The following is a 27,051-nucleotide window of genomic DNA, read 5'->3' as shown; positions in this document are numbered from 1 at the left end:
GGGGCAAGAGCCCGCGGCCAGGGCAGCGACCCATGGACGAGGCGCAGACCCGTGTCCTCGCACGGAGCAGCCAAACCCTTGGCACGGGCAGATCCTGCAGCCACGCCGAGGGGTAGGAGATGAGGGCTTCCAGCTGCTTTACCGACAAGCTTTGGGAGCCCGCTTTTCTCCTTTGAGTAGGACAGTTGGACCAGATGATCTCCAGCCATCTTCCAACTTCAGTTATTTTACAGTTCTGTAATGCCTTTGCAAAGACACATTATTTCCTGCATTAAGTGTCCAGTCTGACAACTGGCATCTCATGGTCCTTCTCACCTCACATCGCCCCAAGAAGCAGCGTCGCTCTGATCCTTTATTGGTCTTTGATCCCAGAACAAGGAGTTATCTTGGAGCAAAAGATCCCCTACTTATTTCTTCACTGTCTCACCCCAAAAGCAAACATCATACCAAAAATGTTAGGCTTGACAGTGGTGTTGCTGCACCGCTTTCAGTGATATCAGCTATGCTGCAAACCGTGCAAAAGCCACTTTAAACACACTGGTGACCCTGCAAGGAGCCAGAGCAGGGGGTGGCCTTTGCACCATCTACACCAGGTCCCCCCGCATCCCCAGAGAATTATTTTTGAGATGCTCTGATAAAGGTACCTAGGCTACAGCTGAGAAGCAGAAGGGAATCAAAATTAACAGCTGGTGCTAATCTGAAAAACTAGGCACAGAAGGAGAGAGTGAAACAAATTGCAGTAATTTCTTTTCAAATCCCTAATGCAGGTAGAACAAATCAAACGGATCTAACTCTTTCAAAAGCTAGGAGGGTAAAATAAAGCATCTAAGGCTTTAAATAAACAAACAAACCAGAAAGTTAGCATTTAGGGCAAAGATCTCATTCACATTGCTGAGGGAAAAGAAAAGGTTTGGGAATACTGAATCAGTTCATATTTTTAAAAATAATAATAAGAAAAAAGAGATTGGACAAGGCATTTATTTTGTTAAACCCCCCAAGGAAAGGTCAAGAATATTAAAAATAAAATCCCCAGGTTCTGGTTGATGAAATAACTGCACTTTTAGTAATTTTAGAAGGATATTTGCTCAAGGCAGCAAGTGCCAAGAACCTTGAGGAGAGGCGCTGGAAAGGAAGGCTCTGTTTATTTGCAGCCGAAGAACATTGAGCTCCATACAGTTTTTATGAAGAGCTCTGAACAGCATCCTACACTAGGCTTTCCGTCAGCGCACCAGGCAATTAGACATCAGTAATTCACCCTTCCTTTTGCAGAGATCCTCGCGGACGGGACCAGAGGAGGAGACGTTTCAGAAAGCGGGGAGGACAATCAGTGGCTTCCTCTGCACGCATCTTCTTCAAGCACACGCTGTGGGCAGCTATCGGACAAGATACTGAGCTAGGCAGAGCTCTGTTTTGACCCGGTTAAGTGGGTTTTATGTTACTCCCCCCACCGCCCCTGATGCCAGCTTATAGGACTTAGCGATAACAACAGATTGTATTTATCCAGAGGTCTAATGGGAAAGGACCAGGATGACCAGCCACAGTCCTGACAGCTTCTTTCTATAGAGAAGGTGCAGAAAATAGCCGCAGAAGCTCTTTTAGCGCTTTGATCCCAAGTGGCTGAACATGTGAAGGCAGAGCTAACTTTGGCAGGAATGATCAAGAAAAGATAAGTGTTCATATTTCTTAGGAAGAGAAAGGGAAAGACCAGCAAAATACAAGCAATGGACTTTGAGGTCGACTTCGACACATTCTTGAACACTGGAGGCAAGATTTCACCGAAAGTCAGCACAGGGGTGGACCAGATGACCCCAGTGGTCCCTTTCAACCCAAATTACATGAATCCATGACAGGGAAGGCTAAGGAAAACAGCAGTTTTTCAGAGAGAGCACAGTAATGACACAAGCACGACCTATCCTGACATGGAGGACATATAATTAGTGAAGGAAGAAACCAGCTAAATCGTAAGAGCATCACTGCCTTTAAACACAGCACAGAAATTGGAAGAAAGGGAGTGATTGCTATGGGCAGATATAAAGGAATAGCATAAACATACAGGAACAAAAATCCAAAAGGCACAGGCACAAGAGGGGATGCTACTATGGAAAGCAGCAAGTAAACCAATAAATCATTCTGTAAATACATTGAGAGTAAGAAAATGATCACAGGCATTGCTGGCACTTGGTGCCCTTCTGGCTTCTCACACTGTCACGTTCCCGCAGCCAGCTTGGGAAACACGACTGCGATCAGACTGCAGCGGAGCGGGAGAACGACTGGTTGGATAAACCAAACGCCTCGCTGCCAGAATGGATGGAAGGATTGGGGGGTTATGGGAAAGTCTGTCCTGGACCGGTGTTTTCACAAGCAAAACAAACGATGGACCGGAGAAGACCCTTACCAAATCTACAGGCAATACGAGGTGATCGCAAAATACTCCAAAGAACAGGGCTAGAATTTAAATGAACCTTGATAAGCTGAAGGTACTGAATCTACGCAGGAAGCATCAATTGCACAAGAATTCAAAGAAATACTGGTTATGTAGCTGGTTTTGAGGGAAAAAAAGTGGAGGCTATCACAAGCTGAATGTGAGTCACACATCACACACCATTTCATAAAACGTAACATCGTGAACTATCAGAACTACAGCCCGAAAAACACACCGCGTAATTCTGCTGTACTCAGCGGCTCTGCTCTGCTCTGGGTGCGACGCTGCCAGAGGGAAGGGGCTGGCTGGGGACAAGTGACGGGGCGAGGGCTAGGAAACCAGACCTTGGGGCAAAGACGAAGGAATGGAGGTCAGTAGCCTTAAGAGGAGATGACGCGGAGGAAAACACGATAAACAGCCTTCAGGACGCACAGGACTGCTGCAAGGGGGAAGGGAATAAGCTGTTCACCACAACTGCACCAGATAAAACATAACAAACAAACTGCAGAAAGAAATCTTCAGGTCAGAGACTAGAAAACTTTCCAGGGATGCAGATGGAGGGACACGGGAACGAGGAACACGCTGCAGCCCCTCCATCACGGGGCTTCCCCCGAACCATCACTGTGTGCTCTACCCTTTCCACGGGTCCTGCTCTACCCTTTCCACGGGCCCTCTCTGGACCCTCGGATCGATCCGCAGCACGACCTGAGCCCGGGGTTCAGAGCCAAATGCGTCAGCAACAGCCTCCCCCAGGGCTCGCGTCCCAGAACGGTTTATTGGCACGAAGGCAGACCACCCCCGAAAGGCACGTGGGGCCGCGCCGCGCTCCGTCCTCAAGCTCTCCTCCAGCTCCTCACCCGGGGACACCGGGGTCTTCGTGACAGCCGGGGAGGACACCGACTCCCGGCTGGCAGATGGGACCTTCTCCCTTGAACGGACCGGGCTCCCCGCGACGGTACTGCAGCACCGATACGTTAAAATGCTGAGTGCAGATGCTGCGGTTCTGGCCAAAAATTGGTCTCTCGCTTTGGTGATTATCACAAAATAAAAACCAAAAACAGGGCTTGGCCTCTCCTGCTCTTGGAACATGGAAACGTTTCTAGTAGCACCTGCCTGTCTGACCCATAGGTACCTACGCACATTCGAGTCAAAAGGATGGCAACACAGTCATTCCCGGTATTGGCCTCGCTCGTGCAGTGTTCAGTGGAAAAAACCCCACTTCTTTCCCTTTGTTTCTGCATGTCAAAATCCCAACAGTTCTCCTAGTTATTTGCATTAATTCTTACCATATGGCTAGCATTTACATTACAACATGGGGCCGGCCGCTCTGCAGCAGGCGTCTTTGTAGAGCCACCAAAATCATGAGGATGGCTGAAGTCTCGAGAGCAACGAGAATAATAAATAACTGGTCCTGCTCTTAGCGCAGCCGAACACCAGCGCCGAGGTTACCTGCTGGGGAGCCCATGGGCCCCCAAGGTGCCTGGACATGTCATTTCTGGGACAACGAAACACTAATGGCAGGCTAACTTTCATTTAAATTTTGTTCGCCATCCTGAATATATGCAAAAAGATTAGACTGTTGCTGGCAGTTTTCTTCCCCAGAATAGAGAATTTTGGTGTGTGCATTACAGACGTTGAACTTTTTTGGTATTTACTCTGGTAAAAATCTGATCCAGAAACGATTTTTTGCAAGACTTTTCAAGGAAGATGTGAGAGAACTTCACGTATTTATGGACATTTTGGCAGTCCTCACAAAGGGAAGGCTTGCTTGTTTAAAAAGAAAACCCCACCAGGACCTGAGCACTCAAATGAGATGGGGATGACTGCACCGCTGTTCCTCAGCCCCGGGGTAGATAAAAGCTCTCATCAAACTTAATATGAACGCACTGGGCACTGACCGGGAAAGTGATAAGGCCAAACAAGGAACAGAAATACTGGATCAAACAAAACATCCCTATTAATTACCGGCTCTAAGCACACGTTAGGTACAGATTCATGCTGAATGACAACAGTGTGCTTTATGTATCTGTGTAATTTCAAAGCATATCAACCCTTATCGCGGGTGGATAGTGCCCACTGCACAGCCCGTCCCGGCACGGCCTGCGGGCTTGCCATCGCGGGACACCATCGCGGGACACTGCTGGGAGCCCCGGCTGAGGCTGCGGAGGTCCGTCCCATGCAGGAACGTGGCTCTTGCACAGGCGCTGCTCACCCTCCCGGCCGCTGAACCTCCTGCCACCACGCAGCCCGTCCGAGGGGACACGGGACCGCGACTGCAGGGCTCGGCCCCCCCACCTGATTCAACAGCCAGCGTTTCTTCCTTCCCCTTGACTCGTCAGGGATATTTGTTCTTCTCGGGTCACTGAGACCACCTCCCCATGATCCCGACAGCTCTGAACTCGCCGGGGAGTAGAAGACATGGAGCATGTAGGTAGTACGTACGTGAATTTCATTTCCCCCAGTCTCAATGCAAAGAATTTCATAACCTTCCCATCCCTACAAAAATACAGAAGCATCTCAAAATAGCTGAATAAAATGAACTACCTAAAACTATTCCTAGCCAAGTGCTTCTATAACAAAGTCGCTTCCAGCAGTCCTTTACAACCTCACACAAGGAGACAGACAGAAGAAAGTGGGGGCAGACGCTCACCCTAAGAGCACTTGGCAGTAGGACCAAAGCAGCAGCTGCCTTCCTGGTGCTCTTTGCAGGTATTTGCGATGCTTGTAAGAGAGCACACCCGAGCTGAGATGGACGGCACGGCGAACAGCCTCCACACCCGGGTTCAGCACGAAACAGGTCAACCCGTGCTCAGATACCAACGAACGCAGGTGCTGAGGTTTGCACACCGGGTCAAAGAAGAGCCCAGAGCCTGCAGCAACGCCAGCCCTCTCTGCCACTTGCTAGGGAGCCAACGGGCAAAAGCGGGGCAGCAATTACCTGCGACGGAGCCCCGGCACGGCGTAGCCCACCGCTGCCCACCAGCTCCTCCAGCTGCAGGAGACCTGCTTCTGCAAAGACTCCGCTTGCCCTGCTCCCCAAGACTGGCCCTACATCGCCCAGCACCTCCAAGCCCAGCCCTGCTTCGACTCTCCTCCTCCCCGGGAATGGTCCAGCTAGGAGAGGCTCGAGGCTCCTCCAGGCCTGCCCTCCGCCCTGCCTGGCCATCAGGTGCTCCAGGCAATTCTGAGAATACTTCCAAAAGTTGACTCATTATAACCCGCCCCCCCCCATTATTTTACTCATGCCAACCTCCTCCTAATGCTTTTACCGTCAAACTGTGTTTCTGGTTTTAACAAGTTCCTGAGGCAGCAAATTCCAGAACTAATTGCAGATTGGAGGAAAAAAACCTGTTTCTTACTGATTTTGACTTTGCCTACCACTGATTTCATTGCATGTTCCTTTCTTCTTGTGCCATGAAACAGGCAGAGGTTCCCTATTTCCCTCTTCTCAGCCATTCAGTATTTTCAACATATTTAACATATTTCCTCCTATTCATCTTGTTTCTAAGGTAACAATCCTGTTCTTCTAAATCTCTCTTCAAAGCAAAGATTTTTTTCGTTCATTCCTGATCGTTTTCACAGCATCTTTCCGAAACCCTTTAACTCACACCATTTGCGCTGACCTGTAGTGCTCAGTCTGGTGTGCAGCACTCAGAGGTGTCAGCATTGATCTGGACCAAGATATCAGACTATTTTCCATATCATCATCCATCACACTCTTTAGGCAACCTAAATTCATTGCATTTTGTATGAAAGCTGCACATTGAACAGAGGTCTCCACTGAGCTGTTTAGAAAACATCCTGCAACTTATCCTGAGTTAAACTGTTAATTAAGAGCCCTACCAGGTGCTTGAGTAGTTCAAGTTTTTCCCCTCTAGTAGCTATTTTGCATTTATTTTCATTATTTTTTATTCACTATCATGTTTCTTTTTCCCAAAACTCTTTAGATTGTCCTGAAGGGCCTCAAAGCTGTTTCTGGTACGGAGTTAATGTAAATAGCTGTCATCTGCAGACTACTCAAATCCATTTCATGGTCATTAGTAAACACAGCAATAACCCCAAACCTGGTACCCACTCTTCAAGCTCCTGTTCTAACCTTATGGTATTACAGAGCTTCTCTTTAGCCCTTTCTGAGTAGATGTTTATTTTTCATCAGTCTTGGCTATGGTGAGTCTCACCTCTCTACTAACAGACCAACTAAAAAAGCAAAACCTGAATCTGGCTGTTACCAAAGGGACCCTCCGCAATGAACCCTCTCAAGCAACACTTATCCCGGGGCGGTCTCTGTCCACAGACGAGCAGCAGTCATCCTCCTTGGGCAGAAAGGGTGTTTACGCCTTTGCTCTCTCGCAAACCTTTCCCTTTGCAAAGGCAGCCACGAGCTGTGACAAGTGGGTGTCACATCTGCAGTCTGCATTTCACAGGGCCAGTGAAAGCCCTGGGAGCAGCGGGAGAACGCAAGGTTACGTTATTCCCACGTGCACCGCTCATCGCAGCCCTGCGAAACGCAACGAACGCTTTCCCACACTACTAACAGCAGCAGCGGCAGCTCTCTGCCCGGACACTGCACTTCCTCAGCGGAGTCTCCATGCTCCTCGATGGGTACGATGACGGTTCCCATCAAATATTTCCAGACCCAAAGGAGTTCTGGTGTCTACACGACAGCACAGCCGCACATACGCATACGTGTAGAGGGAAGGTGGTGACTGCCACCTGCACATCGCTACGGACGTATTAGATGTTGGCTTATCTGCAATATGCCACCTCGAAGGCTTCGTTTTCAAGATGCATTCATTGTCATAGCAACAACAAACGCAACACGGAATTGATGCACTTACCAGCTTGCAGAGGCACAAAACGAGACCGAGGGCTGGGGAGAAGGTAAAGGAAACTAACCCCCACTGCGCGTGCCCTGAGAGCCAGAGCGGAGCGGTGCCCCCGGTTTCCCGGACAGCCCCTGCTCAGGGCGATGCAGAGCCTCGGCCATGGGCACCTGCACCGTGTCGGACCCCACCAGCCTTCCTCGTCGCCATCCAAGGCCCTGCGGTCCCGAGGATCCCTGGGGATGCCGACACACGGGTGACGGCCATGCTGCCCCCGCTAAGTCCACCCTAACACTCGGTGCCAGGAGCAGCGACCAGTCCCGCTGAAGAGGAGAGGGGTCTGGCAGAGCAGCCCCGCACCCCCAGCCCCGCGGGAGCCCCACGGACCCTCCCCGCTCTCGGGAGCCGCGGGGCAGCGCGGCACCGGCCCTCCCGCTTCCGCGCCGCGCCACTCACCTGGCCTTGCCGCGGCTGCTCCTGCGCAGCGTGGGCAGCTCGGCCTCCTTCTCCTCCTGCACGCGCTGCAGGGACGGGGAGCGACTGTGGGCGCTGCGGGCGCTGGCCAGGCTGCCGTCCCCCGCGGCCACCTCCTGCATCTGCACCAGCAGCTGGGGCGGCAGGCTGCGCAGCGAGGGCACCGGCGAGTAGGACGCCCGGCTCTCCGTCTTCAGGTTGTTGTCGCTGGCCGAGCGCTGCAGCACGCGCGGGGAGGAGAGGCCGCCCGCGCCCAGGATCCGGCGCCGCTTGGTGTAACTGGGGGTTTCTCTGAAAGGCACTGCAAGAGAAGCAGAGAGCTGCGTTAGCCGCCGGAGGCACAACGCGACGTCGGGGGCGGCCAGTCCCGTCTGGGAAGGAAAAGGGGCAACGCAGCGGGGCTGGGAAGGGAGAGCAAACGCTTCCCGGAGGGAGCGGGAGGACTGCCGGGACGGGCAAGGAGGAGCTCCATCCACTGCCAGCCCCCGTCCCAGCAGCGGGGACGCTGCAGCCACACCGTCGTCCTTCCATGAAAAACCACCTTGCACCTTCGGAGCGGCACACGGGCAAGAGAAGAGCACGGCGTGGCCAGCCGCATGGTTTGGGGCTGCCACCACCCCAACACCACAAGCTGCGGGGGCAGGCGCAGCCTTGTTGGTTCACAAGCGGCAGCACGTACGCTGACACTGTCACTGTCACCGGCAGCTGCCCCGGCCTCTGCTTACTCCTCTGTTTGAAAGCACAGTAGGCTGAAGTCTATAGCTTTAGGCATGCACCAAGTGTAAGCCTCAAAACTATAGTGCACAGACTAAAACAGCTACTGCCTGCCCTACCCGACCCTTTACTTAACCCTGAGAAGTGTCCGAAGGAAATGGACCTCACAAAGTCACCTAAAGATGGAGATTCCTGTCTCTGCCAACCGTCTTGCAGGTGGAGAAAGAGGGGGAACGGTGACCCTCGCTTGGCTGCAGAGAGGAGAGCTCTGCGGTGAGGACACAGGCGTGCCGGAGCCAAGCCTGCGAACAGCAGCAGCACCGCAGGCCCTGGCTGAGGAGAGACGTCTTCTCCGAATTGTGCTTCCAACCTGAAGCTTAACACGCCTAAAGGCTGGCTGCTGTTTGTGGCAGCCTGCAGGGAACCCAGAGCGGACGGCATCCAGCCCATTTCTAGCACAAGCTTAGTGGCGAAAGCAGCAGGACAGCTAGAACACGCCATGCAATGCAATGCAGCGCAAAGCTCTCCCGCGGTCTCGCTGGCGGGCACGCGAGCGGCACGTGGCACCGTGCCGAGGACCGCCAGCCCCGTCGGCACCCGCCTGCCTCCCGGACGCGGCTCCTCGCGCGGGGGCAAGTAGACCCCGAGCACTGTCCGGCTGCCGCACCGGCAGGTCTCGGAGGAAGGGACCAGCCAGGCACCCGGGCAGGACGTCGCCTGGCATTTAGCGAGATCTCTTGAAACTTTCCAGCTGTGCCACACGATCAGACTCGGAATATTTTTCAGAGGCATATTTTAGGTTCAAAGTACAAGGATTTCAGGCTCCTGTAAATCTTCTCGTTGCCATAGCAACTCGATGCGTTTGTTCTCCGATGACTTCTAACCATGCAGTGCTGGAATTTCTCTCGGCGGAGTCAGTGCTCCCTGCAGCGGCTCGGCCCAGCTCCCCCGCCTCCGGCACCGGGACGCGGCTGTGCCCCTGCCCAGCGCCCGGTGCTCTGCTCCTCCGAGCCCCCCCAACGCAGAAAACCGGCTGAAACGGTCACCGGAGACCACGGGCACCCGGCGAGGTGGCAGGCGCGCAGGAGCAAAGCCCGGGCCAGGCACGCGGCGCAGTCCCTGGGGTGAGACACGCTGCGGTCAGGGGGGTGGGAGTCTGCACGGCTGCAGCGCACGGGACTTTAATTAATCGCCAGTGCTATTAGTGCAGTGCACTCGAGGGGAAGCCAAAGCCAGGGCTCATTACTGCCATTTCTGAGACAACTCTGAATACGTTTGCCTGACAAGGACTGAGTTCATGTACCATCCAGATACATGCTAGACCTCCATGCGATATTCAGCTTTCTACTATACCACTTCTCATAGAAAACCATTAAAAAAAATCAGAGAAGCAAATATTAAATGGATACATGTGTTAGCAACTGACAGGTTTAAAAATTATTAGAAATTGGAAGCGAGCACTGGAAACACAAGGAAGTTTCTCACAAGTCTCAAAGATCTGTTTTCAAATGAAGACAATTCACTAACATTAAGCGTGGTTCTTGAAAAAGTATAGAATTACTTCTAGTAAAAGAAGTGCTGAACAGTGGTGAAAGCAAATCAGTCCGTGGCCTGAATTCCTCTCCGGTCTGGAGCCCAAGGCACATACTGTTCAAATGAGACATCCACAGTGTGCGTCTGGTGACGAAAGACAAAGATGAAGCAGAGGGCTCGCGGGACCGTGCCCTGGGGACTGCCGTGAGCTCGGGGTGGCACTCAGCCGAACGTGAGCTCAGCACCGCTCTGCAGGGGAGAGACACAACCTGACCCCGTTGCGTATAACCTGGCAAATAACGAAGACCCAGCGAGACGCAGCCTCAGCAGTGCCCTACCGATAAGCAACCTTACAGCTGAAGAAGATGCCAAGTTTGGATCTGCACCTTACGAGAATTTGGGCAAACTGGAAATATTCAGCAAGAAAATATTCAAGATCTAGAAAAATCTGCCGGGCCTGTTTTTCCCTGCAGCACTGGAAGGAGCCTGATAGAGCAGTCAGCCCTTTCCAAAGGGCTGGTGCCGCCAGAGCTCGGCACTGACAGCTCGGGCACCTCCTGTGCACGCGTGACCCTCTTCGTTACTCCTGGAACGGCCGTCCGAAGTGTAAGGAGCATCCGTGCGCACAGCCGGGCTCCAGCCAGCACCGGTCCGGCTCGTCGCTCCTGGTCTTGGCCAGACTTACCACCGTTGGTCTCGGCACCAAATCGAGAACCGAGGAAGGACAAAAACAAGAGTACAGCAATGGAAAGGTCAGGCAGGAATTTGGCTTGAGCTGGCTTTCATTGTGTTTTATAAACTCATCATTAGTTTCTTGATGTTAACTACTTAGGGAAAAAAATCATATTTTGAACTGGTCACACACAAACTTGCTGTAAAATAATCCTATTGGCAAGCTACTTTTACCAACCTGACTTCAACTGAACGGGGCCTGGCTGGACTTGGCCAGAGCCATGTGACGGGCATAGTCCTTCAAGAAACAATTCCACAAACATTTTGGGGATAATTTGGAACTACTTGGAGAACAACGTTAGCATTGAAGACAAGAAAAAAAAGCAAAGAAGAAAAAAAAGTGGTGATTTATCTCGCAAGGAAAGGAAGCAGCGCACGGAACAGGAGATGCTTTCAGTCTGTGCTAGACGTCCTCTGCCCCTGGTTGTCTCAGCTCGACCGAAACGCCGTAAGCCTGTCTCGGTCCCGCGCGTGACGAGCGTGCACATCAAACTGGGGAAGCATCGAGCGTGTGCAGGGTCAGGGTCAGGCTCAGAGAGGGAGGATCGGGCCTGCTGCACGGTGAGACATTTACAGCAAGCGCCAGTTATTAGGCGATATGGCACGAACTGGTTGCTCAGGGGCTCACGGGTAAAAGGGAAGTTACTTTACAATTCTAGACACAGGTCAGGGTAAGTACTTTAATTTAGCCTGTCAGATGAATCACTTGGTCACCTGCTCTCACACGCTGCCCAAGAGTAATCGTCACCGTACACACTCAAAGCTCTCCACACCGAAATTATAGCATCCACTTTAAAAACAAAGAAAACTCTCTATCTCAGATTCACACCAGAGAAGAAGAGCGAAGGAGCTTGAGAAAGCAGCCCAGGACCCCTCTGCTACTCACTAACCCGGTTATAATACCATCAAGTTTAAGGGTCCCTGAAGCACAATATAACGTGGCATTTACAAGAGTAAGTGAGCAGGTATCCCCGTTGCACAGCAGGTTGTAAAGCCAAAGATTCCCGAGTATTAAACTCCAGGAGCATACGGAGATATCAGTATTACAGCTGCAAAGGCAGGAAACACCCGCACTATCTGTAGTTTTAATTTGGCCTCCAGTGCACAACAACTGCATAGAAGCTGAGACTAAGCCAGCCTATTTCATTTGCCAAAATGGGATTTAGGGGCAGGAGAGTCACATGAGTCCAGAGAATGAATCAAAAAGCCTCCTTTGCTGCACCCGTACAGGCACAGGCTCGCAGCTGATGTACTTAGACTGCGAATTCCCTAGGCACGCAGGTGTCCGAACGCACCGATGCATGCTGACCAAAGCACCTAGGACCCAGGCCTCTACTTTGGCATGGAGAGAGGAGTTCAGAGAGAGGCAGGACATCACGGAGGAGCCTCAGCTCAAAAGCACGGTCTCTGGAAATCCTGCCTGCCCTGACTTCAGCTCTCAGCCATCCGGGCGCTTCCGGAGCCCAGGCCACCCCGGGGCCCTGGGACGTGCTTAGAAAGCCCATTTCTGGGGCAACACTGCACAGCCAGGAGGGCGACGGACCGAGATCAGACACTTGTGCACAGAGGTCAGGGATCTAAACAAGACGAGAAGTGCCCTGGAAAGCCTGGCTTTAAGTGAGAACACTGAGGCAGCAGACATCCCGGTGGCTGCACAGGACGAGGACAGCTGCAGCTTGTATGAGTAACGGAGGACTTCTCTCCCCAGATGGCCCAGAGCTTATCCGCAGCCTTCCTCTAAGCGCAGCCTTATGTCCAGCCCGTCTGGAAGCTCTGCCCCTCGGACACAGCACAAGCCTGGGTCTGCTCTCAAGGCAGGATTTAGACACAGCCAGAGATACAACCACGTTCTCAGCCGGGACCTGCAGCGAGACGGAGACAGCAGAGGACACAAAAGCTGCTGCGCGAGAAGATTCTCTTCACCACGGCCAGACGGCAGAGGACAGAGCAGATATTTACGTGACGTCGGAGGTCGGCTGGGGCCAGTCTGCAAAACGGACCCTGAAATGAGTAAGGAACCCGTGGAGGCAGTCGGGTGTTGAAGGTCCTATGGGCGCACTTACGTGCATGAGAAAGTCCAGCAGGAAACCAGCATCTGACACAGGCAGCAGTGACAAGGACAGCAAAGGCAGCCGGCACGTGCCCGGGGACTGCGACCTACAGAAAACCGAGGCCGTCGTGCACACAGGGCGGCGATGCAGGCAGGCTATCCGAAGGAAAACACACCCACCGTGCTGACAGCAGGGACTGGTGCAGCGCTGGGAGCTCTCTAGGCATCAGTTTTATTGCTTTTAACGTTGCCTCTGAGCCCTTTTCTAGGAGAAGCAAACAAGGGACCGACAACCCTCCCATGGGGTCTCCTCTTTATTTCTCTCCCCGAGGCATCACCATGTGTTCAAAAGCCAAAATCCTGGGGAAACGCTGTGCTGTCTGTGGGAGACCAGGAGAAGACGAGAGCTTCACGGGGGGCTGGACACGCTGAACTGACCGAGACCCCTTGCCCCGAGCAGCCGTCAGAGGCCTTGGCTCCCTCCCAGGAGACCCGCATGAGCCAGCCACCTCCTCGCAACAGGCCAACCACATCTGCGCAGCTGCAGCCAGGTCTCCGGGACGTGCGGCCGTCCTGGGCCCACCCAGGGCCTCGGACACCCGGGAGGACCCCTCTCTTCCCAGGCCACGCCGTAGGGTGCCCGCGAGAGGGCTGCGATCCTGCCTCCGCCGCCAGCTGCAACGGAGGGCCACCACCGCAGCCGGACTGCTCTCCAGGGGCACAGCAGCCAGCGGGGAGGGCGTGCAAACAATAATCATTTACAACTGGAAGAGCCAATTTTGCCTGGGTTTGCCAGGTGCAATCCTTGCCAGGAGGCTCAGAGGGGCTCGTGCAAGGCCGCAGAGCGCGATCAGCGTGCCACGACGTCCAAAACCACCGTGGACATCCCAGTAATAATAGTGAGCCATTGAGCCCAAACTCCAGCCGCTGTTGCTAAAAGCAGGATCGTCTCAGGCTCCTGCCAGGTAACAGCTTCTGCTGAAGGTTTCCTCTCTCCCTCCCCCAAATCCTCTGTCCCCAAAGGGGAAGGGAGGAAAGCGAGAGCAATAAAGAAAAGACTTGGTTCAGGTCAGACAATCAGCTTTGAACATGCCTTTCTCTACCTTCTCCAGAGTTTAATCAAAGTGTGTTTACCGGGTTTCTCCCAGCAAAATGAGTCACTCCAGTTACCATGACAGCGCTGCTCACACCAGCGCAGCCGCGCTCGCGCCAGCCGGGCTCATCCGACGCTCCCGTTTGCTTTCTCGCCCTCCGGGAGGGGGGACGCGTCGCTGCCCACCCAAAAACGCCCCTCGTCCCCCAGGTGAGGCGGCTGCAGGCTGCGGCCGCGGCTCCCCGAGGAATTCCCGGCGCGGCACCGCGCAGCATCCGGACCGCGCGCCGGACCGCCCCACGCTGCCGCCTAACGAACTGAAACGCAATCAACGCTCCGAGGTGATTTAGAGATCTGCCGGCTCAGTGTTAAATATTCATGTAAGAGCAAAAGCACATGAAGAGCAAAAGCCTCCACAGTTCCAAGCTGAGAGGCCGCATTTACATTTTAATAGCGGAAAATTACCAAGCGGAACGAAGAGGCGGCGCAGAGCATCCCCCCGCGCGGCAGAGCATCCCCCCGCGCGGCAGAGCATCCCCCCGCGCGGCAGAGCATCCCCCCGCGCGGCAGAGCATCCCCCCGCGCGGCAGAGCATCCCCCCGCGCGGCAGAGCATCCCCCCGCGCGGCAGAGCATCCCCCCGCGCGGCAGAGCATCCCCCCGCGCGCCGTGCGGCAGAGCCGTGCCCGGGCCTCTGCTCCGCGCAGGGAAGAGGCTACGACAGGGACCTTCCCGGTGTTTTTGCTGGGAATGAAACTAAAGGAAAAGAAAGGAAAGAGTGATCAGGCAGAGCAGGAGCCTTGTCAGCTCTGAAGAGGGAGATGCTAATTTACTCCTGTACCAAGAAGTAGTCCACTGAAAGGAATTATAGCTTTTCTTTTTTTAATTATAAGAAAAAAATTATCCCCTAATCATTTTTCCAGTCGTCTCCATTTGCTTCTCAATCACCAGTCTTCACACCTGATGCTTCGTCCCTTGACACAGTCCCTCAGAGCTGCCTCCCTCCTCTCGCACCCATCACTCCTCAGTCCCTCGTCTTCGCGTAGGTCTCCTGCCTCGTCTTGCTCAGTGTGCCAGCCCTTCACAGCTGGAAACGGATTTTACTCTACATTTGTAAAACTTAAACTGAAACTGCTAAAAATATGGTTAATTAAACCTGCTAGTTTTCACCCACCAGCTATTCTCAAATGTGCTGTCAAATCACCTGCGAGTAGTGCATGACGTGCTTTTTTCAGCCCTTCTCTTCAGACAAAATCCATCAGCCCGAGACTTCTCAACACTGGAAATACTTTCAGTCTAGTGTCTAGCGTATTTTTCTTTCCTCTATTTCACCTCGTTACACTCAGCTCATCAAGAATCCCACTTGCACTATTAGGCCATCGCTAAAATCCCCACAGAGGAAATCCTAACATCCACAAATCCGTTGCAGAAAGGACACAATGGAATCAACAAAGAAGATAACAGAAAATCAGAAAAGAAATAGCAAGTATTTTCGATCTGTATCCGAAAATAGCTCCTATACATAATTCTGTACTAGGAAAAATACACACAAAACAAAGTGAAGTGTTTGAAACTCTCCCCCCATCAGTTCCAAGGACAGCATATCCAACGTTTATTCAGCTATGTGCCTTCAAATTAGCAGATCAGAAACTTCTACACCAAAGTTCAAAAGAATGTGCAAAACACCTCATTGGCCTATATTTATAAGACTCCTTTAAAAGATCCAGAGGATTGGAAGACAGCTTTGAAAGGGTCATTGGGATGATTCAGGTAACTCTACAGAGCTTAGCCTCATATAATTCCCAGGAAAAACCTGGAAAAGATGAAACAAGACACTTTCCAATTAAAAAAAAAAAAAAAAAAAAAAAGGAATGCAAATTTAATTTATATCAGCCAACAGGCTTTAAGAGCCTGACAAAAATAACTGCTGATATAATAAGCTTGGATGAAACTTTTGACACCCCAATGATATTCTGATTATATGTTTCCACTGTGCAAAATTACTAGGGCCCATTTCAACAGATCGAGACAATAAGAAATGCAATAATGAATTGCTAATGGAGAACAACAGCTGGGGACATTTCCAATACGATTGTTTAATAATTCATTTCTTAGTACAATAATATTTATATTTTTCTCTTCATCAATGACCTAGAAAAACCACAGATCATTGGTGATAAACATGCGGGTGATGCAAAGACTGGTGGAATGACATACAAGGGCAGGCCATCAGCACAGCGAAATCTCAGGTATTTGTTAAGACACAATCATTTGAACATGTTTCATCAAATCCTGATGCAAGATCAAGTGTCTGGGAAACACAAGCGTAGGTTATACAATGCAGGACTGTTACCTGAAAAGCAGCAAGACAGGAACAGCCCTCTGAGTGCTGAGACCAACCACCCAAAGATGAGCTCCAAAACCAATGCTGCGACCAGAGGAGCTAACACAGTCAATGGATATATCAGCCCCTGAAAACTGTCTCCTCACCCATAAGGTTATTATGGAAAAATGAATCGAAATTCAGTCTACATTTCTAGAAAGAATGTCAAAAAACAGAAAGAGTTCAAAAGAAAGGCAAACAATGGTCCAGAAGCCGGCAAACCTGACTTATATTAAGAAAATAAAGAAACAGAAGCTATTTATGATTTGCCAAGGAGAAAGTTAAAAAGTCACAGTCATAATCAAATTTATAAACTGGGAAAGAGTTCTTATGCAAGAGTCTGCACAGACTTTTGCAAGCTTTACTGCTTTCACCACGAGATGATAATACTGGGACATTCTGGTCTTAAAATTCATTGTTCCATCAGTAGCTTTTTGAGGAGTTTTTTTCAAACTCACAATGCAAAAAAGAAAGCTCTCCTGTTACCTCACCCTTGATCAGGCATACGGTCACCGGAGCGCTGACGGCATCCTCCCAGCTGCAGCGGGCTCTGCAGGAGGGGTGGCTAAGGGCTCTCTCGGAGAGGGGGACACAGGAGCATCCTGGCAGCAGGCTCACAAAGCATCCGGCACAGTCCCTGCGAACACTGAATTTAAGCTAAATTTTTCTGTGGACTTCTTTTAGCCTTTCCACAGGCTCAGGCTGCTGGATCAATGATAACTTAAGGTGATTCAGCTCTCACACAACTAGGAAAAGACGCAATTGAACAAGTTTCTTAAGTCTGCAATGAGCTCCATCAGGCAACTTGGAAGACTGAAAAAGGTACAGCAAGATTCAAGAACGGATTCTGTACCAGATATGTCACATGAATGTAGGTCCTCATGACAGGACCTGATAAAAAAAAAAAAAGGCTTTCCTCAATTCAAGATCCCCTAACCAACCTTGGGTGAAAACAAAGAATCAGTAACTGCCAATATTTCACCACAGAGAATCAAGTCTCCCAGTGACGTGCAGATACCTGAGCACCACGACAAGACGCAGGCATCCTCCCTTTTAAAGAAAAATCTAGTCAGATACTGACACCAAACACAACTCAGCTCACTTTTCTCAGCTAGGAGTGATTTTCTGTAAAAGATTTAGGTTCTATGACCATCCTATGACTTTTGCTGTAGAACATCTTTAGCCCAGGTGGCTGTGCCAAGAAGAGCACGAAATCCATGCCTACCCCATGGTAATCGAACCAAATCAACTTCTGGCAGGCCCTGGGAGCTGTTCCAGTTGTTCCACCATGTTTCGCTGCATTTTTGTAGAGAATCATACCCTTCCTGTAGGAGCAGCTGGACTGCTCAGACTAAGGCTTCACATATCTTAATGTTCTGTCTGACAACAGGGAGCAAAAATTGTTCATAGAAGGCACATAAGAAATAAGGGAACATAGAAAGTGATCCTTCTCTGACCATCCTCTTTTCTCTTGGCCATTGCCAGACTACAGATTTGCTATTATCCTTATAAATAGAATAAGCCCAGCAAGAACATCTACATCCGTTATACGTTCCAGGAAATATGACACATTTAGAAGGAAAGAAATAAAGCTTTCCATCATACAAGAACTTATTTATGGTTTCCATACAAAACTTTTCAACATCTACCCTCATTTAGCACTTTCTAAATATTTCACTGAAAAGGGGTCAAGGAAAAAGGCTAGAAATGAAGAAGAAATGTATATCATAATCTCTGCTTCTGCTTTTCATACGCGTTTATCTCAGTCATTCCATTCCATTCTACTATGTAGCTCCAAGAAAAAGTTACCTCAGAGCTTGGTCGTGGTTGGAAACAGTATTCAAACACAAGAAATCATTACAAAAAACTAGAAAACAAAGCAGACATTCTTATGCCACTGCAGAAATCCCCCATCTCAAAAAATACATAGTAGAGCCCAAAGAGGTTCAGACAAGGGCAACGGGGATGGTCAAAGAGCTGAAATGGCATCACATTTCCTTCATAAAAGGAAAACTTCAGTAGCTCAGACTCTTCATCTTGTAAGGGAAACAACATAAATGAGAGATGATGGAAGGCACAGAGATGGGTGGACACGAATAAGCTGTTTATGTCTCTCTTCCAAGTGAAGGTGGCAGCTGATGGGATGAAAACTAAACAAAAGCAAAATAAAAATTGAGGAGGTGGATCTCAACACAAGAGTGGTTAAGCTGTGGACTCTTCGCTACAGGCACCTGTGGATGCCAGAAGGATGAACAGGTTCAAGGAGAAACTGGATGTGTTTATAGAACAGAAATACATTGAGAACAAGGATGGAAAAGAGAATGAGACTTTGATACATGTCCTGATCCTCACATGATGCCATCCCAAAACCACGGCATTTCTCATCGTGTTCACAGGAGAGCAAGTGTGCACTGCTGAACAAGAACGGGCCCAAGCTCCAGGTTAGAGGTTTAACTTCTATGGTCTTCAGGGATGTTCCAGCAAAGGTGAATATTATGAACAAGCTATTGGATTTTAGCAGCAAGTGATCTGAATTCATAGTGCCCTAGGGAAGCAAAATACGTTGTCTTTTAAATGGATATTTCAAATCTTTATCACCTTGAGGGGCAGAAGAGGAAGAATCAGTAGAATTGGAATATTTTACTTTTTTCACATCCAGAGTAATCCCAGACTGAGCTCTCACAGACAGCTCCTGAGGGACAGCTTCACAGTGCAGTGGTGATACCTGGGACAGCTTTCTGATATGGGGGGCACCCACGGGACAAGGAGAAAGAAAGGTCTTGGGTTAGCTCCAGGACACCCTCATTAATGAGAAATAACTTATTCTTTTGGTTTGAGCTATAAAATGTCACAAAGCTGGGATTTCTCAGCAACAACTGACAATAAAACATTCAAAGCCTCATATAATCTTCCTAACACGTCATGGTCTAAATTAATATCCCGGTGTCAATGCACACAGAGAATGGAGTGACTAAGGAACTGGGTCACGTGCATCAGAGTATGAACTACTGATCAGCTCTCCACCAGGGAAGGAAGACTGGATTGGTAATGGTAAGTGGACACCTGACGAGGAGTGAGATGACTGGGTGATTTTCTGAATCTCGCTAGGTCCAATCATCATCATATATCCAAATACACTGAAAAAAATCTACCCAAAGTAGCAGGAGCGAGGAAGGATCTGCCCACAATGCTCAACCATTTAGAGCTAACAGAACCCAAGAACTGTAAGAGCTTGGACATATATGGGCCAAGGTAACTCAGCCCGAGAGCAAGAACTGTTGTGGGGCCACCGAGGCTGCAGAGTCAGTCCAAAGCGGACGTGTTGCTCCCCCAGCACTGCCTGTAACCACGTAAGGAAAACAAGTGTTGCTATGGGGTACTACAGTTGGGCAAACAAATGCTAGTGATCTCATACAAAGTTGTAGATCACCATTCTCTAACAAAAAAGGTATTTCACCCAATATAGGGTAACTATTTTGGTCCTCGTTATGACTGATAATGAATTAATCCCTTTGACTTGAAGTTGGTGGTTGCTTAGTGACCACGAATCATGAGCTGATTATATTTAGCATAAGAAAAGGGAAGACAAGACTGGTTGAAGTTATGTACATATAACACTTAAGGTTAATTTCTCAACATTGAACTGAAGTTATATTATTTCCTCCATATCTGTTTTCATGTGGGAAGAGAGAAATATGAATGAAAATCAGGAGTTTTAAAAAATTAGCAAACCAAAAAAGTTATAAAACCACAACTATGAAATAAAACAACTATAATTAGATGTCTAGTTGGACAAAAGTGACAAAATGAAGAAAGCCATTGGAACTGCAGAGTACATTTACTTTGTAATTGTGGAAAATAATTGAAATCAATATGAAATTACAATCTGAAAACTGATAAATGGAGCTAAAAACATGAAAGAAAAACAAATGGCTTGCAGGATGGAAGAAACTTGAAAAAAACCTGTTTGCTTGCTTTGGAGATACAGAAATATATTCAGAAAGAAGCAGGAAGAAGCACTTGCATCACATCATGATGACAAAGTATAAACAGCTACTAATTGGCTGAAACAAATACTTTAAAACTTGCGGGCTAAGAAAACTCCCCAAAAAGATGTATCAGAAAAAATTATAAAGAAACTGACATGGGATTCAAAAACATTGATGTACAGTTAATACCACTGTATATATTTTTATGGAAAACAGGTAATGTGGCATGCATCTGAATGTATTAACAGGAGTTACACACTTGAGTGATAATGCAGATGTGAATTTAAGACTTGACTCCCAAGGGGACAACCAAACAGGCAAGCCATGAGGCTGGCACCGGCACTCCAGAGAGGCACCGAGGTTCAGGTGCAATCCTGCTTGCGTGGTTTTCCGCTGGCCAGCTCTAGGTGTTCCTGTTAAACATGCAGTCTTTCTGCATTGCCATCCCCATCGGCTGTGGTGGGAACTGGACACACGGCTCAGGATCACTTTGGAAGGGAGCTGCCCTATTCATGGATATACTGCAGCAATGTAGGTTGCTAGAGTAGGCAGCATAAGCATTTCCCAAAGTCATCACAAGTAACAGCGCTTAACCGAGAACTCTCCCAAATCCATCTGGGGCAGTCAGAGGCAATGCTCTCCAGCCTTACCCGAGGAGATCTTCTGCTAAGGAAGAAGGTTAGGGCTGCCCTCACCACTCTGAAGTCACAGTTCCCGTGCAGGCAACAGCAGAGGCTGCACTGACCCAAAGATATCATGATACACAGGTCATGACCCTGACAAGTCCTGGTGACCCAGCCTCTCAGGTCCAACCAAGAGTGTTTGCTATATGTGTCATTCTTCGTCTACACACCCATAATACACAAGAATTGGAAAAAAACAGAAACGATGGAACAGCCCAACTTCCACAGTATCCACAAAGCATTTTCTATTTGTTAAAGCATGTTATCCCTCCCTAGGTTTGAAGCCTTCCAGTCTGACCTTCTCTGAGCTCAGTGCTGGTGGCTGTGATAAAATAAGTAGCTCTCATTGCCTGCACTGACCGAAGGGAGTGAAACCTGAGCACAGGAAACCACAGCTGAGCCTGCACGAGAAGGTCCTGCAGCCTATGGGGATCTGTAAAGAGAAACAGCTGGCATTGACGACCCAGCATCCACACTGTGCATGTTTTGGGGCATTTTACTTCAAATTATATCCACCCTAGACCCATGGGCTGAATGCCTGTTATCTTAGGGAGCACATCGGGTGCGCTTCTGCACCACATTTTCTGGGTTATTTTCACCTGAAAGAAATTCAGTTCATGCCCTCCAGCCTTGGTCTGCAGCATGAGACAAAACACAGCAAGTGAGGACAAGCAGCTCCAGTTCCGAAGTGCACACCTGATCCAAACTAAAACACCGACGTATGCTCCAAGAGCCAAAAGCACAGCTACGTGCTATGGGGCGTCACACAGAAAGGAGTGAAAGCTATTGCTAACCATCTCCCCTTCCACAGCCTCAACACAGCAAGTCTTCTCTGAGTGTTCCTCATGGCTGGGGCCACTAATGCTTGTCTCGCAGCCAGATCAGTTCAGCTTAACATTGGGAACCTGGAGAAGATTTCTGCAAGAACTGTCATCTGAGAACTATCATCCGCAATGCTGCATTGTGCCACCCTTTTCCATAGATTCTCACTTTCAGTATTTCTTCCACTGTTTTGATAGTGCTATCAAAGAAAAGGAACAACCACCAGGTTCTGCCCCCTTCTTCATACTGAATGACGCCAATCTGCTCTCTTCCAGTCAGCCATTTGTACTTCTGGATTCTTAATAAACTTCAAAAAATAATTTCTCTCTGCTTGGAAAGTTCATCTGCTAGTTCCACTGACCCCAGGTGGATACCATCTGGACCTGCTGGTTCGCGTATGATTAGTTTTGCAACTGTTTTCTGACCTATTTTATATAAACAGCTATATCTAAAACATGAATGTTTTATTCTCACCTGACATGTTTTCATGCCTCTTCTCCTTCCACTTTGTCAATAAAAAAATTAAGCCATTCAATCACAGATATAGATTCAATCATAGAATAATTTAGGTTGAAAGGGACCTTTGGAGGTCACCTAGTCCAAACCCCTTCTCAAAGCCAAGCCAGTCTTTCACCTTGAATTAATGGGTTGGCTTTCTTGTAAGCACTGTTCATTAACGTAGTTACAAGGAATTTTTAGGCTTTTTCTGTGCCCTGAATTTTATATCTTCTCACAAATTTTCAGCAGCTGTTTATAACAATAGCTAAGCTAAGAACAGAAGTGCTACAAGGATATCTTAAGGCCCAGCTTTCTAGATTCATGGCCACTTCCAAGAACCAAGCCCATTACTTGCTGGCTGCTCCAAACTCCAGAAGCCTTTTTTCACTTGCTGTCCTGACGACTGCTGTGGAGGAGCATATAGAGAACTGGCGCTTCTACAGGGTAAATCACTTTGGCACTTCCATTGCTCTAGAGAGCTCTGGACCAGTAAACTTCTCAGAAGAATTCAAGAAGGATCAAGAGGTAGTATGACTTTATACCTGACCTGAAACTCAGTTTAGCAAGGCATATAACACATAGCATGATAACATCTACACGACAGAGAGAGGAGATGTGTCAAGGAAAGAGACTGATCAGAGCATACAAAAACATCCCGCTGTAAGAAAGCAAGTGCAACCAGAATGGATGCTACTCCACTTATTTTACCTATAGGAACATCAGTGGGGGGCAGCTCCATAACCATTACCACTGCTAAAACAGAGGACATGTCTCCTTCCTGCACCAAGCCCAATTATCAGTCTTAGCAGGAGAGCATCTCTAGTAAGGAATGGCATCAAGGATGCAAAGGGGTAGAAATAGATAGGGAATTTTAAAGAAGAGCTTTCCATAATTACTCCAAACTAATGGTTTGATTAATTCTTCTGCTTGGCTGCCTCAGCCGTCACAAGCAAACGCTGCACTGAAACAACAAACTCACTACCGACGGCCTCAGGAGGAAAGCAGATCTGTATTACCACTCCCAACACACAAAACTAGCTGCAAGCTGCAGCTTCTCCTTATCATGGTAGGCAGCACCGGGACATCACCATCTGCATTAAAATAGCCCTGGACTATAGAGTAAGATTAAAAAGGGGGGAAACGGGGGGAGAAAGAAAGGTAAAACTCACCAACATCGGACTCTTTGTGGGTTTTGATGATTTCAGCCAATTCAAAATTTCCTGCGATGATGGCCACCTGAAACGAGAGGAAGGGAAGACAGTTGAGTGGTTCTGAGCAGCACTAATCCTGCGCCTGCTTGCACAGATCATGCCATATGGACTAACAACAGCTGCTTTCCATGAGGGATGCAGAGCCAACGTTTGTTCTGCCTCAGCTAACCCAGCCAGTCACCCCAAGGCAGAAATATGCTGTCAGCATTGCAGGAAGAACGTGCGTCAACGGCTCGTGCAACGGGAGGGTGGTGAATAGCTCAGGGATAACCATTCCCATCCTCTTAAGAGTTTGGTGATGATGTCTGGTGAACACCAGCTCGGAATTAGTTTCAGGTCTTCTGTGTACTGACAAGATGGTCTCAAGCCTGAAGTTTGGCAGTGGATCACAGCTAGCTGACGAAAGAAGGCAACTTAGCAGCAGCCGAGCTCTCTGCACGTCTTACCTGGATGATCCATAGGACTAACTCGCGCACACGCCAAGCTGCGCAGGCTGAGGAACCACCTCCATTCAGAAAGCTGCTGCAGCAGCTTGCCCCAGAAAAGTCACAGCATTTTAAACCAACATTGGATATTGCTTTGCCCACCACCCATCCTGTAGTTTCTCTCCACATGAAGAATCTTAAAAAATTCAAAGGAACGAGAAAAGAGGGGAAACCGAACGTGGAATCTGCCAAGGAAACACACAGACAAAAACGTTGTGTCCGACTCCAGGAATTGCTTCTGCATATGCTCACATCCTGGGAAACTGCAGAATGCTATCGGTCTTCAAGAAGGTAGGTTAACATGCAAGTAAGAGGAGAGAGACTGAAGTTACTACTAGGCTGAAGCAAGTATTCAGTGCATAGATTACTGACAATGCTTGAACTCTTTGTTGATTTTTTTACATATTTGGAAAAAACAACAGTGTTGCATCATAACTAGTAAGGCAGAACAATCCAATTTTTCCAGAGCAAAGTCCAAAAATATTCTTTTAAAATGTCAAAGAAACACAGCAAGATGGATAGGAGTACATGAAATCCATCATTAGTCCACAGGAAATTAAACTGGGAGAACTTTGAAAGACTGAACTGGTCGAGTCTGCACCTGCTCCCCCAAAACGCAGCCATTTCTGCCTTTCCCCTGCCACTCCCAGTGAGCCCAGTCCCTCCCAGTCATTGTTTCCCCCCTTAGGGCCGTGTCTTCACTCAGCAGCACCTACAAGCAGTTTGGGAATGAAAAGCAGCTGCATCAGGTTGATTCCAGGTAAAAACAAAGTGTTGTTTATTGGAGACTGAAAATGTTTTCAAGAACAGGCTGAGATCCTGCTGCTTTTTTTGCACAGACACTGCATGTAGCGTGACGCGGCCGCGGTGCAGGACCGCTCTCTGGGAGCGGTGGGCAGCCTGGGCAGGAATTCATCCCACCCTCCCTGTACCAGCACTGCCGTATTACCGACTCACATCTTTATCTGGCCTTTCCCGGATGCTTTTATAGAAATACTAAACTAGCAACAATCTTCCTCTCTCAGTCCTTACGCATCCTGCTTTCCCTTTGCATGTCCACATCATCATCGTCATCATGTCCAGGCCCCAGCTCAGATCATTAGAAGTCCTCAGCTAAAGTACAAGCACCTTAATTAACCCAGTGGTAGTGCAGCTGGCCTGTCTCAGATCTGCTCCCGTCTCCGACCCTGCAGATGTGCCCTCCGGCAGCGGATGCATGTCCTCTCTGTACGTCTCCAAAACACCTCTCAGAGGTCTCCCAAAAGCCAAATGCAAGTCACTAGAAGAGAGCTGAGACGCAGAAGGCACTTCTTTTTCCAAGATAAATCCAGTGTCACCGCTAATATCCAAATAAACTCCTTTGTTAACACGATACGATGGCCAAACTTGTCCAACCTAAGACCATCAAACCCCCCCCCCCCCGCCCCTTTTTTTAATTCAAACTTCAGGGTTTGGGGACAAACTGAAGAACAGGAAATTCCACTTGAACACAAGAAAACACTTCTTTACTGTGAGGGTGACGGAGCCCTGGAGCAGGTTGCCCAGGGAGGCGGTGGAGTCTCCATCCTTGGAGGTGTTCAAAAGCCACCTGGACACGGTCCTGGGCATCCTGCTCCGGGTGACCCTGCTTGAGCAGGGGGGACCAGTTGGTCCCCAGAGGTCCCTGCCAACCTCAGCCGTTCTGTGATCCGGTGATATTTGAAACACACATATTTGATCAGGCAGTCAGTAGAAAACAAACTCTTCCAGGCACTGGCAAAGCCAACCGCAACACTGGCAGCTCCAGCTGTCTGTTAAAACATTTTCCTGCCCTCCTACAAGAGCAGCTTTTAGAAATACAAGTTTCATTTGCATTTTACCACTAACTTGTGATGAAGGGATATATTTAACTGAGTGACTCAGTACACCACGCACACACCTCTACTATGATCCTTTATCAGCAGAAATAGTCTTACTATCCTCAGCCCAACAATGTTTACATGATTTTTTTTCTTTTTCTGCGGCCTAGAAATCATGTTTTAACTCCTCAGCCAAAATTGGAAGAGATCAGTTATGGTTGGAAGAAAGGAAATCTTCCTTTTTGCATTCTGAAAATTAGGCCACACGAGCAGAGAAAGTCGAGTAATAATCATTATTTTCCCCCAAGCTTGCTTCAAATCGCAATCTCTCGCACTCCTCCTCTCCCTCTCATACACTCTTACAAGGTCTGTTCTCCCAAAGGTCACATTCTCTAAACAGGCCAAGAGGAAAATGCCTGTACAGAAGGACAAATGACTTGAATTTTGGGAAAACTTGATGGCAAAAATACCCAAACTGACAAAAGACTGGAAAAGAGTTTTTAGAAAAAGCACCTGAACTTCAGTGTTCCTCAACTGTACAATTAACATACGGCCCACAGTCTGTGTGAAAAGCCAAATTCGATGTACAAATTATGAGTCTCATTAGATTCTGTATAGGGAATAATTCCTAAAATGCACGATTTTGTGGTGGATTTATTTGCCACAACCTAAGTGGCTGATGCCATCGCGCGTACCCCGGGGCGCCCGCCCGGCCCCAGCTGCTGCCGCAGGAGGAGGAGACATCCCGCGGGTCCCCACCGGCCCTGCCAGCCCCACGGGGACGTCGGGGGCACCAAGACCGCCGACACCAGACCCTGTGTCTCCCTTTATAGCCGTGAAAGCGTGACGACTTCTAGGAAAGGCGAGAAGAAACACGCTGGATAAGACGTCTGCTAAGAATATAATCTCATGTAAATCCCTAGGAAGGGAGAAAAGCGCTGCTGGCTACATTTTTCGGTCCAACTAGGAAAAAGCGAAGGAGATGAAAGTCTTTCACTTATTGCATTGTACTCCACACCTCCGCCGGGGCTTCACGGCACGCCGACCTCCCCAGCTAGCAAACCACGCGAGAGGTTCCCGCGCCCGGCTGCTCCTTCCTGCCCCAGCGCCAGCTCGCTCGACGCAGCTGCACTAATGAAATGGTTGGAGAGACTGCACGACAGACCGTGTCACTGAACTGTCCCAAGTCAAAAAGCAATTCCTTTCGGGGGACAGGTAAGCATGAAAAGGGAGTTTCATAGATGGAAACTGCTGAAAATAGATTTTTGTTTGTTTACATTTCAAAGCTAAAATTTATAGTGC

At 49.0% G+C, this 27,051-nt stretch overlaps 1 protein-coding gene across 2 annotated transcripts in view; it reads right to left on the bottom strand.

The window, feature by feature from the left end:
• Positions 1 to 27,051, bottom strand: part of SHANK3 (SH3 and multiple ankyrin repeat domains 3) — a 368,629-nt gene that overhangs the window by 245,975 nt on the left and 95,603 nt on the right. For both annotated transcript variants that reach the window (XM_064498806.1, XM_064498868.1), the window contains exons 9-10: positions 23,385 to 23,451; positions 7,702 to 8,020 (exon numbers count right to left, since the gene is read on the bottom strand). In XM_064498806.1, the coding sequence (XP_064354876.1) occupies positions 7,702 to 8,020; positions 23,385 to 23,451 (386 nt within the window). The remainder of the gene's footprint in view (positions 1 to 7,701; positions 8,021 to 23,384; positions 23,452 to 27,051) is intronic.

This window comes from Dromaius novaehollandiae, chromosome 1 (genome assembly GCF_036370855.1).
Source record: "Dromaius novaehollandiae isolate bDroNov1 chromosome 1, bDroNov1.hap1, whole genome shotgun sequence".
Lineage (NCBI taxonomy): Eukaryota > Metazoa > Chordata > Aves > Casuariiformes > Dromaiidae > Dromaius > Dromaius novaehollandiae.
Note: the sequence above shows the minus strand (reverse complement) of the source record. Positions and strands in the feature narration are given on the sequence as shown.